Below are 16963 nucleotides of genomic sequence, written 5' to 3'. Positions count from 1 at the left end.
TAAGTCATGTTTTCCAGGAATGTAACCCGGACTTGAACTAATCCTTTCCAGTATATCATTTTGGCCCCAACTTTCAATGGTAAAGAATCACCTAAAAACGAGAGAGGTCATAGAACACAATACCCCACACGGTTATTTCATTTTTAATAAAATAATGATTTTAATGATCGTTAAAAATTATCTAAAAGTCTCGTGCTTTGAAGTAATCCAGAAGCAGTCCCAAACACCACCCCAGTGAACCTTTATTTAAAATGAAATACTGCAAAACTGGAGGTTCTTAGAAGTATTATGAAGGAAATTTGTGCTCTGCAGTCTTCAAGTGTTCTTGCTATAATTCAAGGGCCGGTGTTTGTTTGTCATGCTACTCCTACAGTTCTGGGCCGATTACATCCAGACCTACTACATGGGATCAACATGACCCCAATTAGTGTTTTTATATTTGCTTGTGGTGTTGGGGGGGGGGGGGCAGGGAGGGGATGCAAATTCTCCAGGTAAATGTGCATCGTACAGCGCTGACTCCAGGTGGGAGAAGGTATTACAAGCCCTCCCACCCTTTACATGACAGTATTCCTGTCTACAAGTTTTCCAGTGCAGTGAAGTGTTTTGAATTATAGGCAATAGGTGTGTTTTTGCTTCATGAACATAACCCGGGTAATTTTTATTTTCAGGAGCGATTAAGGCAGCTGTCAGTTGCCAATACACCACCCAAATAAAGGTATGTGTCAGAAGAACGTGTTGCATGCTTGGAACAAGATCGCTTGTACTATATAATTCAATTTTAAAAATTACCCCCGTGTGGGGGTGACGGTCATCTCTATAATGTTTTTTACTATCATAATCGATGAACCGTTGCCAGATATCTCCTAAAATGACAGACTAGATAGGTTTTGAAAATTGCGACTTTCACAACTTTCGTGACCTCGTGACCTTGACCCTGACCTCGAATCCGGGAAAAAATATGTCGTTGGGTATCACTCATCGACCTCTACCCACATACCAAATTTCATCAAGATCGGAAGTAAAAAGTTTTTTGTACCGGGAGGTGTTTTTGACCATCTTCCAGGTTACGTGGCGGCCAAACGGGACAGAAATTCAAAAATCTGTCCGGTTAGATACAAAATAGGTTTTGAAAATGGCGATTTTTATAACTTACGTGACCTCATGACCTTGAACCCGGACAAAAGTTATATCGTTGTGCAACACTCATCGACCTCTACCCACATACTAAGTTTCATCAAGATCGGAAAGAAAAATTGTTGACAGACGGACATTTGATCCGGCTTTACCGAGATGACCTAATAAAATAAGGATTGTAAAAGCTGAACAAATAAATTCCAATTTTACCACCATTTTCCACAGTGTCTGTTCCATCACCTTATCCAACACATTACATTAATTATTCATGCAGATCATACTATGACTTAAAAACTGAAAGATTCCTGTTTGGAATGATTTTCAATTTTGTTGGATTTCCAGGCAGGCAGGCAGTGTATAATTCATAAATAAATAAATAAATAAATCAATAAATAAATTGTTCCTCAGGGAGGAATTAACACCTCTGTTGTTGACTGATTGACAGTTTTGCTAGCTACTGCAGTTGATCTAGCTTTGTCTTGTACTACAAATAGACTCATCTATGAATGGAGGAAAGAAAAATGTGGAAATTAGTCCAATTGAGTTGTATGCTGAAAAATAGGGTTTCTCCATATACGTCAACTTTCCACTTATACGAAACAATCCTTCAAAACGTTAAACAAAAAAAAATACCAACAAATAACTGTCAACACAAAAATTCAAAGGAGAGCTGAGGACGTATCCTCACAAAAGAAAACTTGAGAATTGTCTGAGGAGGTCAGACACAAGATTGTACCCAAGCATGGACAACTGGAAGTGAATTGGAATCAGATTTGGATTTGGAAGTGAATTCCACTTCCAAGTGGAATTGGAAGTGAATGCCAACAGCCTCAATTCCACATGGCCTGGCTTTGATAATCATACCAATGCCCATTGTGTTGCAGTCCTTTTGTGACACTTCAGGTGTGATCCAATCTTTTACATTCCCAATCATACAGCAAGCAGGAAAATAAAATGTCATTAAGAATCCCAAATCCCCTCCTACTCTCTCAAGGAAAAACACAAAAATGATACTACGCTGGTCAAAGTTATTCTTTTACGAGAACATGACACACCTGTTCTGCAACAGGAACTGTGCATTTTGAATCTGGTCTTGGATTCCTGTGATTGTGATTATGCGGTCCTCTGATCCCTCGAGGGGCTCATCGATCTTTATGGAAGCACCGGACTCGGAGCGAATCTGCCTAATGCGCAGTCCTCCTTTGCCGATGATGGAACCGGCAAGCTGAGGGGAAGAAATGACACCATTATCAATAAAAACAAACGAACAAGTAAATTCAACAATAAAAAAAAGAAAGTCAGTTCACCTCCTTGCAAAACATGCCAAAAAGATCAGTGAAGATTGTACAATTAACATTACTTCAGAAATATCTCAATCAACTCCAAAATCGAACTGGAGAACAAGAGCTTGTTTGGACAACTCATCAACAACAAAAAAGCCAAACTAGGAAAAGCTTGGAAAGCCTTACATCCTTGGGGATGGAGACTTGGGAACTCATGATGGGACCCCCAATTCCACCATAACTGCACCCTGCTAGAGGAAACATACCAAGAGGTTACACCATTTTGTGGAAAGACCAACTCTGAACACATCATATTCTCTGCAATGCCTCTCTCATCCATCCCCATTCTGTATGAATCAAACAGGTAAATGAATATTTGATATCCTCGCATTGTTTAGGGAAAATTAATTAATTCTTGTTGTTTAAATATTTCCTAATTGTATTTCATTGCAACATTATTCATGAATGTTGCATTTGAAAAAAAAAAGTTGTATCTTTAAATAATCTTTTTTTTGGTTTGTTTAATTTTCTTTTTACGATGTAATTCACATGAAATTTGACATACTGTTGCAATACGTGGAATTTAAGAAACCATTTTTTTTATTACTATTACTATTACACAAGTGGACACACGTATACAGTTGACTATTATTAAAACAAGCTGTTTGAGACGATTTTGAAAAATAATGCCCCCCCCCCACAACCAATCCTGCCCTGCACCACCACATACCACTCAACCCTTTGCAGTCAAGTTAAATGATATCAGGCACCTAGAAGCCCTCTCAGCCAACTTCAAGCCTGGTGTTGGCTTGGAGGTTAGGGTGGGTGGCTTGGGATCTTAGGGTCCTGAGTTCGTGCCCCGTTTTCCACTGAATTAACACCAGGTGGGGTTGATACAGCCTGTCATCTGACTGAGATTGGCGAAATGAGTACCAGTGTACTGGTTGGTGTCGGGGCACAGCATCAGCGGCATAGTCACGCCCCAACAAAATGATAGCTACCGGGAGCCAAGCTGCTATACGCAAGAAGCAGCCAACTTTGACTCCCTGCAACCCTCCTACCACAACTTTATTTTCCTAATTTGTGGTGAATTCCAACAGCCTCAATTCCACATGGCTTGGCTTTGATAATCATACCAGTGCCCATTGTGTTGCAGTCCTTTTGTGACACTTCAGGTGTGATCCAATCTTTTTCATTCCCAAGCCTATTGTTTACACCAACAGCCAAACTCTTTGCACGTGTTGATCATGTCGAACTTTCATCAAACCACTCCTGCAATTTCTCAGCAACCAGTGGCTCCTAAGAGCACGTCTTTAAAGTGTCCCTCTGTCTGGCAGCTTAAACAAAGATTTGTCTGGCCTGCAGTATGAAATCTCTTCCACTTACTAGTCCATCATCTCAGGACTATTTTCTCAACATTACACTCATTGGTTCATCATGTTTCAGTTTCAGCAGTCCTCTTACAACATTCTGTCCCAGTAGACAATTACCAGAAAGCTAGCTCTACGGATGAGAACCTGTGATCTTGTAAAGTTCACACTCATGCTTACGGTCCTTGGCATGCCAAAGCTCAGCATAAGGCTCACCTGAAATCCGATCTTTTACAATTCACAAAAAAGAAAAAAAAGAAAAACATAAATAAACAAACTTTATGGCAGTTGGCTCAATACCTTCCTGGTAGCTGCAACTCATTTTATCCTGTCACAATAAATACCGTTCATGCCAAGACAGAGTACCATAACCCTTCCCCGATGTGCTTGCAAGCAGGAAGTTTCTTTGGATGGCACACCGAGCAAATATTCAAACGAGAGACTTTGAAGGCTGAGGTGGAGAAGGGATCCATGTGAACAGCACTTGGACATGGATGAGTCAGTTCTAAGTGATGGGCGAAGGCCTTGGTCCCCAACGTGCTGGGGTCAGGTCTCTTTGAAGTCGGATTGCTTCGGAATGCAGCCCAATGCGGTGGTAGGCCAGTCTCAATAGAGCGAGCTGAGACCAATTGTTTTATTGGTTTGCATCAACAACCTCAATGGAAAATCCAATGCATCATTTTGCAGTTGACCATATTGTGCAAGACTGTTCTTTACTCCTCCACCAAAGCTGCCAGGACCAATAACTCTTTATCAATCTGGAGAAAATAAGCAACTGGTCCTAAATCTAGAATATGTCAATGCAGGAAAATCTCATACAATCACTTTGTACTACCATATAGCCTGGCTTGAAAATCCCCCAATATCGAAGGGTGTTTTCAACCCCTGAGAGAGGTACTTGAGCATCACAATCATCTACAACCTGTCAGGTAGATTGTATCTCCAAAGCTGGCTACTGCCGAGGAATTTTCTGCAGGATTAAATGCTTTCTCTGTCGTGCTGCTCAGCTTATCCTAGTGTACAAGGCTTTCATCCACCACTGTGTCACAGAATATTGCTTCCATTTATGTATGGACTGGTGTGCTGTTTCCCACTATAGCATCTAATACACACCATGTCATCGTCACTCATTATAAGAAGTCTTAAAAGTCTTGCTTATCGCTCACTGACAGTCTTTTACAGGTTCTACTCTGGTCTCCCCCTTCACATTTTCTCACCTCTCCACCCAATCCCTGCCACTTCAAGGTTGCATACATTCCACTATAAATGATTGCTTTGTTACCATCCTCAAGTCAAAGCTTTGCGCTCATCTCCCATTTATGTGCCCCCTCTTCTATCACAAGTGAAGCCATTTTCCCAAATAGTTTTCTCATCCTCTACTCTGCAGGCCTTCAAGTCTGCTTCCCAGCACTTTATGGCCTCGACCAATTTCGAACGCTGAGATTTTATACACCCACAATTCTACTCTTCATGCTGTGATTCATCCATGAGTTCTCTTCTACCAGTTTCCCTGTTCAGCCCATTTTTGTTTACCCTTTGCCCTCTGGTGTTCTGCTCTTTCAAGAGTTTTGAAACTTGTAGAAAATGTTTTGATCAAACTTTGAGATTGTTTTGTCACAAGGTACTCATTTTAAAACTATACTATCGTAACATAATCTGATAAATTACTTAAATTTCAATACATTTCATTCAAGTGAACAAATCAGATAAATGCGCACCCATCTGGGAGATAAAAATTACCATCAAATGTCTGAGCAGGCACCAACGAGGGCAAATACACTTAATATCGATTTTAACAACAATAATAATAATCATAATAAAAAAAACTTACCATATGCCATTTGACCCTAAGAAAAAGATGGGGAAAAATAAAAATGAAAAGACATAAGGCAAAGAACAATCGCAAGGCAACATTTTAGTTAAATATATATATATATATATATATATATATATATATATATATATATATATATATAAATATATTTTTAATAAAGACACAAGATGTTTTAATCCACTCTACTTGCACAGCTGTTGTACACACGTGGCAGGTTGCAATTTTGTGATTAAAAAGCCATCTTGGTGTCTTTGGTATAAAGACATGAAAGTAACTAAAGAAATGCTTTCAAGAAAAAGACAAACGTATCGTCAACTGGCATATATACAAGCTGGTTTGAATTATTCTCACTTCACCACAAAGACCGAATATTTAAACACGATTATGCAAATGCACTTAAATCATGTCAGCAGACATACCATGTCTTCATCCTCATAGCCTCCTGAGTATGCTGGTGATCGGCCTACGCTGTACCCTGGTCGCCCCTGGTCCCTGTCACACGGAGACAAACATCTCATTTATAGTATCAAGGCTGGCCGTGATGGAGTGCTAGTTACCCTGATATCCTTCTACTTAGGCCGCCCACACACAAGGAGCGATCATCCGTTCCCAACCACAAAATAGGGAGGGGAAAAGGGGCCGTAAGGATTCTAGATGCGACCTTGGCAGTGTTTTTCTTGCAGAAATATTTCAAAGATGTCAAAGACACTATCACTATGGTAGTAAAGATAAAGTCTTAAAATCAGAAGCTGGGAGGTAGTTGGGGAGTTATGGAACATAACAAGACTGACTCTTATTCCTGCAGCAATGCCACCTTGCATGGTTAAACTTGTCAGTTAGCTCGAGATTAATTAGACAACATTTAAGCTAAAATTCAGAACTAAAGCTAAATTAAAACGCCAACAATTTATTCCTACTAGAAAGGCTTTCCTTTGGGTCTTATCATTTTTCCAATGATCCAAGGCTCAAAGAGGAGCTTGTAACATAAAAGCACCCAAAAGTGAAAGGACAAAAACATTAGGAGAGAATGGACAATTCAAAGTCCAAGTGCTTTGAGGTTCCTATCATCATAGTCATCAATCAATTTCTTTCATAGTGTAAGAGTATATCTAAAGATGACGAGTTTTGTTGTTGGGATAGGCAACCTGAGTAGCAACCAGAAGGTCATCAAATGTGGATGCATTAAAGGGAAAAGTATTATAAACAATTATGCTGATACATAGAACCGTGGGCTTAACCAGAGGAAGTCGATGAAGCTAATGTCGTTGCAAAAATAAAACTCCAGCGATTAATTGTATCTGGTGGTATGTACATGTCAATTTATCTGCACGAGTCCAAGGTCACATTTACTTAATGTTCGGGAAAGTGCGATACGCACCTTGATTGAGAGAATGGTGAAGTGAAGCACGTAGAACTATTAAACAACTGCCTCTTATGAAAGGGTCAATGACAATTATAAAGGCAAGATGGATTCCAGATTGCAAGCAAAAACATCGTTTTGACTGAAGGCTGTGACCTCAGTAATCAGTTGAAGACTTCTCTCACTCCCTCTTAATCTTGTATTTTATTTATGTACTTTTAAGTGTACGACAATCAAAGTACAATCCAAGTACAATCAAAGAACAACATTGTTCCTCAAATCATTACAGGCATGCTGGAATCCCAACAGTTGCAATGTGTACTACTGGAGAATAACTTGCACTCGGTTGTTTTTTGATTCACGGCCAAAATCATTGCAACATGCTCGTTTAGCAGATCATCACAGAGTCAACAAGATCCAATTGTCATCGCAAGAGGAGCCATCTCCAAAAGTTGATTTTGTTCTTCTTGGTTCGTAAAATTAACACCACATGCATTCTTAAAAAGTAATCTTTGTGGTGGGAGTTTTTCTTCATTACTTTTGTCAAATGCACAGTGTACATTTTGATGGTGGAGATATTTTAATGGAACACTTTCAGTACATCATTAGCTCCACCATTGAAGGTGAAGGACGTTATTTTTCACCCCTCCGTCTGTCTGTCTGTGTGCACGGTATCTCAAAAAGTTGTGGACGGATCAGGATGAAACTTGGTGGACAAGTTGTGTGTGTGACAAGGAAGAATAGATTCAATGATGGTGAAGATCCCCATCTGGATCCGATAATTTTTAAAGTTATTCTTCACCACAGAGAGATAGTGCTAAACAGATATATAGCAGGATATCTCAAAAAGTTGTGGACGGATTCAGATGAAACTTGGTGGACAAGTTGGGTGTGTGACCACGACAAATTGATTCGATTTTGGTGAAGATCCGAATTTGGATATGAGAATTATTTAATTTTTCAAGTGATTCTTCACCATTGATGGATAGGGCCAAACACAATATATAGCATGATTTTTCAAAAATGTATTTGGCCCGATATGTATGTTCTCGTGGATCAGGCATTACAAGGAGGAGGTATGTGCTCTGCCGAGTTCCCTTATAGTTTTTTTTTTAATGGCTCACTCCATTTTATGGAACATTTTTGCTACACAATGCTTGGTGCAAAGCAAGCTACGCAATAATGGGAAGACATGAAAAGGCAGTAGTACTTTGCATTTGCCTTAAAAGGCCAAACAAGACGACCTTCTTGCACTGCACGTTAAAGTCACTATACTGCTGCCCGAAAGAAAGACTCGTTTAAACAGATAAGCCGCAATTGTAAAACGGGCTCATAAATTTCACAAAAACAAAATAAAGACCTTCCTAATGACCTTGTGACGCAGCTTTAAATGGCCTTCCCAATACACGCGATGTGAGCAATGTGCGCAAGGGCAGGATAAAGACAGCTCTTTTCCACCAAGCACAGAATTAAAGTTTGACCAAATCACCCAGCCACTTCAGCACAATTATTCTTACCCTCCTAAGCGTCCGCCACGTAAAGGCGGTGGTGGTGGTCCACTGCGGCGGGATGGTGGATGGGAATCATAGCCCATGTCACTGCCACCTCCTGGAGATGGGGGACCTCCATAGCGGCCTCTATGTGGTGGTGGTGGTCCAGGTGGTGGAGGCAAGTGTCGCCCACCACGTTCGAAAAAGCGCCCACCATGCGGAGGGAATGGTGGACCTCCCCGGCCGCGGGGTGCTGGACGGCCCCAGCCACGGTCGTCGTACATTGCGGTGAATCCACCATAGTCATAGGTCTCATCATAAAAGTTTGGATCATAGGGAAGCAAATGCCCTTTTATATCAGACTGGGGTGGGAGATAGGATGGGGTGAGGATAATTACACAATTCTAAAAATTTCAACAATGGAAATCTTTTAAATACCATACAAACTGACAAACAATGCATGTAAATAATAGATGTTGATGATACTTTAAAGTTATGTCAATTCGATGATTCACCGTTAGAGTTCTTTGAACTTTTTCCAGTTCCATTATCACCTAATGTATGAATTATGTGAAAATACATAAAAATACAAAATTGAAACAAAGTTAATGGGTTGGTCCAACAAATTAAAGACCGGATAACAGCATGACGCCCACCTTCTGCAGGTCATACATGATGCTCTTGACACATTCCACAACGTTATCTGGTTTGCCGCCAATGAGAACCACACGGTCCGTGGAGCGAGGACAGCACTCCTGGAACACCTTGATTGTCGTCGACGTTCTCTGGAATCAAATGGGCACAAAGGTCACACTGTGAACTTGTCTTTTATGCTTTGAACCACATCCCTAAGGCTCATTCAAAAAATTAAGTTGGGGACCAAACAAGCATCCCTCTATGAAGCAAATGTACCATTGTCCTGTGCAATATAAAATCTCAAGTTTGTGCTACTTCAATCTCAAATGCTTTCTTCTCCCTCCTCTTTTTTCATCTGCAGAACATAGCTGCTGGTAGCATCATTTGTCGGGGGTGCAGTTGTGCCCCTGTAGGTTAGAGGAGGAATTTGGACTTTTGTTTCATTTCATTTTCGATACAAAGTCGAGACTCGTGGAGGAGCTGGAACAGAGAACGGATCAAGACGTAATGGAGCGAAATGAACAGTAGAAGGAAGGGTGAAACACACTAACAGCAGGGATGAGGGACAAATTATAGAGGAGTTAAGGGATGTGAGGAAAATGAGGGGTGGAGGAGGATAAAGTGGGTGAACAAGATGGATACAGAAGCAAACTCTCAGGAAGGAAAAACTGAAAACTTGGAAAGAGGTAGGCGTGGGGAGGGTTTAATTGGGGTAAAAAAGAACATGGTTTTGGATTGTGGAGTGGGGATGATCTGAGATGGTGGTCAACAGCTCTCTTGAATACCTGGAGGGAAGAATGACAGTGTAGAGAATGTGTAAGTTGGTTCCACAGGTGGAGGGAAAACAGAGGAATGAATAAGTGGAGGTAAGCAGTCTTCTGGATTTTGGGAGTTCCACCATGAGGTTTTGGGAGCTGAGCAGACCATATGCACCCTCCAGAAAACTGGGGGGAGGGGTGGGGGGCAGAGAACCGAGAGAACAGAGGTTGCAAGACCAGAAAGGAGGTGGTCGAAGACAGACCACCGACCTGTCTGCGATGTGAAAGTGATTGGCCCATAGACTCAGCTTCATCATGAGATATTCCAATAATATTGAAGACCTTGGATCAAGCTGAGCAAGGTGTGCAACAAGGACGCCAGCCCAGAGTGAAGATGCGGATGAAAGTCTTGTAGGTGGATAAAAGTTCAGGTGTACAAAGGCAGGACTTTGCATGATGGAGGATGTCCAGTCAGCGACTGGCATTGAAGGCAAACTCAGAAGTGTGGTTTGCCCAAGAAAGATTATGACTGACAGTGAGGCCCAAAAGTTTGAGTAACTGAACTACAAGAGGATTGTTGAGAAAGTAGATGTGACTGCTTGTCAGACGGTCCTTTCAGAGACACAGTAAAGAGTGTGAGATTTCTCAGGATTGAAAGACATATTCTAAGTGTTTGACCAGTTTGAGATTAAATCAAGGTCTGCAGAGAGGGAAGAGGCTGCTGCCTGCCAATCTGAACGATGAGGGATGTTATTGCAGAGGGTGGAGTCATTAGCAAAAAGATAAACGGGATTTTCCAGAATGTCAGAGATTGTTAATGAAGACGAGGAAGAGGACAAGGTCCAGAACACTGCATCAGGACACTCCAGCCTTGACAGGGAGAGTTGAGAGGATTCTGTTGAGAGCCACGCATTGGCTACGAGGGTAGGAGAAGTCAGTTAGCATTGTACAGCGATCATGTTGGATGCCATAGGCAGAGAGTTCAGAGAGCAAGTCAAGGTGCCACACTGTATTGCATGCTCAAGATTAGAGAGACAGCCCTGATATTGTCTTACATTGAGTAACTCCATCTATTATTGGGAGAGCAGAAGCAGCATGTCCGGGTCTGAATCAAAATTGATGATGTGAGATGAGGCTGTTCATTTTTTTGGTTTTTGTATGCACTGTTGAGGCTCGTATGAGAGCTAACACAGAAACGCACAAGGGGAGCAGGAGACAAGAGGGGCGGGAGAGGGAATGAAAAAAAAAACAGAGGGGAACAGAGATATTAGGAGATCTGTGCAAGGGAGAGGGATGGGGTGGGGTACACAGGGTAAAGAATATGTACACTACAGGGACTTTCAGGAAGGAAAGCAGGGAATTTGAAGGAGGTGGGTTTGGGGTGGATTAGCGGGGGTGAAGAAAAGATCAAGGTTTTGGATGGGGGAATATTTAAGATGGTGGTGAACAGCTGTTTTGAACACCTGGAGTGAAGAGTGGGATTGAAGAGTATGTGCGAGTTTGTTCCAAAGGTGGGGAAAAAGAGGAATGAAAGAGTGAAGGTGTTGGAGAAAAGGAAAGATTTGATGTCAATTGTGATGATGGATTCCATGACCTTACTGGTGATTGGAAGGAACCTGATGTATCTGCACAAAAGCAGCAGAGGTTTTTTTGGAACACGAGCTGATGCTATCTGGTCCAGTTGCAGAATCAGAGTCGAGGGTTGACAAACTTCTACACCTTCACAAGTGAAAAAGGCAGAGCCCAGGAGCAGTTGGGTGTAACTGGGTCAGGTTATTAGAGAGAGTGAGGGTTTGGAGACACAAGATTTGGAGGAAAACACAGAATAAAGCCCTGTTCTTCATTGCACGGCCCGCGAGCCACTGGCGGCCCCTTGTGGCCTAAATTGTGGCCCCTGACATGCGGCCGATAATACATAAATATGAAAACACCCCATCATAATCTGCCATCAAATTGACTGAATGGTTTCAATGAGAGTTCCAATGCGAAGCATAAACGTAACATAACTACAACAGGATATGGTTACAGTGTACAAACAATTACGCTTACAACCCAGTTAACCACAACGAAGAAGAGTATGTGGAGGTGGGGGCTAATAGCAGCCATTATTGAGTCCTGCAGGTGGTGTGGCAGCTCTCACACTGATGTCTTATCGGCAAAAGTGGCCCCCGTCTAAAACGATCCGAAAGATCACTGGAATAGAGGCATTCAGCCTTCTCGTGATTAGAGTCAGCTGTGGTGCCATTTGAAGTGAGAGAAGGAGTGAAGGGAGAGCATACTCCAGAAAATAACTTAATGAAGTGCCACCAGGTTTTAGAGGAGGAAGACAAAGTTCAGCCTTGAGGTTAGCCAGATGTTGTTTTCTGACTTTCCTGAGAGTGGACACACACTTGTTCCAAGCTATGTGGAATGACCTGAGATTGCCTTCTTCAGATTTGCCTGACATGAAGAGAAGGCAAGTAGTTTGAAGGCAACTGCATCACCATAGGATTCTGTGTACCATGGGTGGGAAAGAAGCGTATGATAACTGAAGACATGGAATCCATCCATCCATTGGGACCATACTCTGAACAGACCGTCAGTGCTGTCGAAGCAGTCTCCTTGGCTATTGGGCACAATCCTGGACGGGTCACCACATCAACACAAGATACTCGAATAGCTCAATTATCCCAGCAAGTTGGTTCTCATTTTGCCGACCTCAGAAGAATGACAGGCTGAGTCAACCCCACCTGATATTAATTCAATGGCCGAGCAGGATTTGAACTCAGGACCCTAGGATCCCAAGTCCGCCACCCTAACCATTAAGCCAACACCAGGCATCACATGGAATGGATCTGTGCTTAAGCGATAACTTGCATATTTTGCAAGGTTGTTGGTGATCATTTGCCTACTCTTCACTCATGACAGTGGGACCTTTAATGTCCACAAACTAATGCTGGCAGATGGGATGCCCAGTTTAACGTTTCAATGGACACCACGGACATTGACGATTCACACTGCCTCCGAAACACCAGGGTGGGAGTTTACAGCTGGGCCAAGATTCAAACCCAGGCTAGACATTTTAGATGCGAGTCGACACACCTCTAAGCTATCCTGCCAGCCCTTTCAATTCCTAACAAACACCAAACAATGAAAAGGTACATCCAGACTGTGCTGCATTTATCTTCACATTTGTACAGGGCAGAAATGCTGCTACACATAAAGTTCATAAATGATGATGACAAACTATTAGGCTTTTCCAAAATAAGTATCGCTCCAAACAAATATAATCAAGATACTGAGATATCCAGGTGCATTTTTAACCAAAAACTCGACTACTATTGTACAAAATGGTGACAAATCGATCAAAATGTGCAAGTGAACCGTGCGGTGCTACACAAAATCCAGCTGTGTATGGTAGCAGGTAGAGCTTGGCATTTTGCCACCACTCAAAAATGTACTGCTTCCATCATAGAGTTTTATCCTTCCATAAACGTCATCCACATCTTTAACTGACTGTGCACAGCAATGGTAACCTTGTAGTGTGAAAAGAACAAAATGATACTATATATATATATATATATATATATATATATATATATATATATATATATATATATATATATATATATATATATATATATATATATATATATCCATTTGTAACACGAGATGGAATGATGCCCTGAGAAAAAATAAAAATAAAAAAAACTAGGAAATATAATTTGAAACGAATGCATTGATGGATAGGTCTCCACCTGCATTCAATGTGAACCCACAAGATTTGACCTCAATCAAAGATCACATGAAAAGTTAAAGATCACATGAGAGGGAGTACAAAAGAGAAGAGATAAGTAGAAGAGAGACAACAGATGCTTTTAACTCAAGTTATGGTCTGCAAAATTAGTTCCAAAGGGCACAAGACCTTTGACCTGCTGAACTAAAAATTTAAGCAGTTCATCTTTGTGTTGCAGTCCATACTTGTACCAAGTTTGGTTAAAATCCCTTCAGTGGTTTACAAGTTATCGTGGTAACAAAAATATCCAATTAGACAGACGAATGGATGCACAACGCAAACAGATAACACCTAGAATGGCACTCGGTAAAGTGCATACCTCTGCCAGAATGAAGTTTACATTTTGTATACCACCGATAGGCTGAATATGCATCCAGACCTCAACCAAAATCTAATGAATTTGTCCCAGTCACATGCCCAACCCTGTCCATCAAGTTTCATTCGAATCTGTCCACAATGTTTTGAAATATTTTGCTATTTATTATTTTGACCGTCTCACAATGGTGAAGAATCACTTTGGAAATTAACAAAAATAAAAATAAAAATCTCATGTTATGAGATACATGGATATATTGGTATAATTTTTCATATCGATATACCGGAATTGGAAATTTGAATATACCAGTATACCGAAAAGAAAAGAAAAAAAATCAATATGAAAAAAATCATCGGCGTATTCATAAAAATATCAGTATATCACCAACAAATCGAAGAAAGGTGTTTACAATCCTCAAATGCCGTACAGATTGTAAAAGCTTTGATCCACTTGGCTACACCCGGAACAGTGGCATGTATGACGTACCCTGAAGTAGGTACATACACAGTCTTACCTTTTCCTCAGGCATATCCCACACTGCCAGCAAGCTCTCACTAACATTATGCAGTAGCCAACTGAACTGAAGGGTGGCTGCAGATGCTGAATTGACACAAGAGGGAGCTCTAGCTGCCTAGCATGACGAGAAGGAAATTGTTATATATATATATATATATATATATATATATATATATATATATATATATATATATATATATATATATATATATATATATATATTTTTTTTTTATTGGCCACATCAATGCCATCATCGGCTGATGCTGATAACCTCAAAAATGCCAGATATCGACCGATATATTGATCGACCACGAAATATTGTCTAAGTACTGCGAAACTGGAGGTTTTGGAAGTGGCAAGAAGGTGATTTGTGTTCTCCAGTGTTCAAGTAAACAATTAAATTGGAATAAAAGTTTTAAATTTTTATTTTTTTAGTCTTTTTATTCCAATTGAGGTGAAATTTAGGCTGCAGAAAATAGAAAATAAAACTTTTTTTGAAAGTTTACCACGGTTGCTGTGGAGTCTTTTGCATGTTCCATTTGGTCTTCGTGCTTGTTCTTTGTGTCCTTTATGACGTTCCTAAAAACTAAGTTTCCTATTTGGAATGATTTTCAATTTTATTTGACGACCAGACATTACCTTTGTCCTCTATTCTATGTGCATGCGTGTTTGAGACAGAAGCCGAACAATTTGCCAAATTAGAGCCAAAGCAAGGCTGAACTGCATGTTTGTGTCCAATTTGTGCTCTACAGTGTTCAAGATATAAAATTCAATTGAAATTAGGTTCCTCCTCCATCATAGACTGACATCTGTAGGACAGGCAAAGTGAACCAATCGCTTCACTCAGCTTTTCGCTTTTTGCACAGGGTGGGGTAACAATAACCACACCCATGTTAGAGCACATTGCATGTCAGAGAAAATACTCAAAACGTCAGTAGAACTCTAAACAAACATGGGTGTACACCACCACGTGATTATAAAACACTAAATTCCTACTTTATTCAAACTTGCATCATTGATGAAAAGGCAAAATTAAAATAAAAACTCACTAATATGTAGAAATGCAGCAAATACGAAACTCTGGCACATCATAATAATGTTAGAACAAGAAAAAAATATTAAGAAACATCGCCTTACCTCTCGCAACTCCTTGATCTTTGCTCCCTTGAGACCAATGATACCACCGGCCTGGCTATGGTGCACCAACATTCGAAGCTCACAATCAAAATCACGCGAAGTGTAATGCTGATACTAGAAAGAAGGCGTAAAGAAGACAAAAGAAAATGCCAGAAAACTAAATCACAATATTCTGTACTACAAGATTCAATCAATTCCAGGAAATAGTGGATGCCACCTCAGCCAATAAGTTATTTGAATCAAGACAGACATGGCAAGTGAGAATCAAGGAAAAAGCAGAAAATAATACAATAAATCTGCATCAAAGCAAAAAGGTATCAGAAAAGAATGAAGAAAGAGAAAAATATCGAAATAAAGTGCCAAGAGGGGGCAGGGTGAGATGGGACGGGAGGAAGCTGAAAGGGGGCAAGACTGGAGGGTTGAAGGGAAAGCTTTGAGGGGTGGGGTGAAGGGGGGAGCTTGGAGAGGGAGAGGTGAGGAGGAAGCTTGGAGAGGGTGGGGTGAGGAGGAAGCTTGGAGAGGGTGGAGTGAGGGGGAATGCAGAAAAAGGGGACATGATGTGGAGGGATGATGAGGGGTGGAGTTGGAAGAATGCAGGTTTGTAGGATATGTGGGGGAGGGTACTGACACGGAGGGGTTTGACACTAAAAGAATGTGAAGAGAATTTGATTGTTCTGTGCAGACAATCTCTGGAAATTGTACTTCTCACGATTTCCAAATTTAACATTCTGAAATGAAGACCATGGGATGGGTGGAAGGAAATTTGGTTCAAGGCACGAAGGTCATGATGTAGGAACATGAGGAGGGTCGATGGACCAAATGTTTCAGTGAGACACGTCAATATTTCAAAATATGCCTTGTGAAGAAGAGGCAGAGGAATGGATCATGATGAAGAAGAGAAACACATGGGATACTCATGATGGAAAATAAGGACAGTGAAGCATTTTTATACATTTTTAAAAGCTTTTAAAGGAAGAAGTGTTTCTTTCAATGAGGACTCAGTTTGTAGATATTGAGAAAAGGGAAAGGTAATGAAAGGAATGAGAAGTACAAGTAGAGGGCAGAATAAGATAGTGTTTGGAGTTTAAAAAAAATTGAAGTGAGGAAATTGAAATGAGGATAATGTTGAAGAGGCAGAAAGGACAAAATACTTGGAAAAAAAAAAAAGAGAAACTTAAGGACAAACAAGCTCAAAACAGTTGATTTTGCTCCCTGCTGTAGACCTGGGCTGCATGAAAACAAATTTGACGACAAAGCACAATGTGTGATTCAACATGGTAAAATTGGACAAAAACAGACAGCAATACAGGGAAATAACAGATCTGGTTCAGAAAACTTAGCTTTGATTGAGGTG

At 40.7% G+C, this 16963-nt stretch overlaps 1 protein-coding gene across 5 annotated transcripts in view; it reads right to left on the bottom strand.

Annotated features, from left to right (window-relative positions):
• HNRNPK (heterogeneous nuclear ribonucleoprotein K) overlaps positions 1-16963 on the bottom strand; it is a 44181-nt gene that overhangs the window by 6820 nt on the left and 20398 nt on the right. For 2 of the 5 annotated variants that reach the window (XM_085850124.1, XM_085850127.1), the window contains exons 7-13: positions 15610-15723; positions 9128-9256; positions 8499-8833; positions 6041-6113; positions 5619-5634; positions 2604-2668; positions 2190-2359 (exon numbers count right to left, since the gene is read on the bottom strand). In XM_085850124.1, the coding sequence (XP_085706250.1) occupies positions 2190-2359; positions 2604-2668; positions 5619-5634; positions 6041-6113; positions 8499-8833; positions 9128-9256; positions 15610-15723 (902 nt within the window). The remainder of the gene's footprint in view (positions 1-2189; positions 2360-2603; positions 2669-5618; positions 5635-6040; positions 6114-8498; positions 8834-9127; positions 9257-15609; positions 15724-16963) is intronic. The other 3 variants (XM_085850126.1, XM_085850128.1, XM_085850125.1) reach the window with 2 other exon arrangements.

This window comes from Eptatretus burgeri, chromosome 12 (genome assembly GCF_056783735.1).
Source record: "Eptatretus burgeri isolate ZD-2024b chromosome 12, Ebu_testis_v1, whole genome shotgun sequence".
NCBI lineage: Eukaryota > Metazoa > Chordata > Myxini > Myxiniformes > Myxinidae > Eptatretus > Eptatretus burgeri.
The sequence above is the reverse complement of the archived record's forward strand: the minus strand, read 5'-3'. Positions and strand labels throughout refer to the sequence as shown.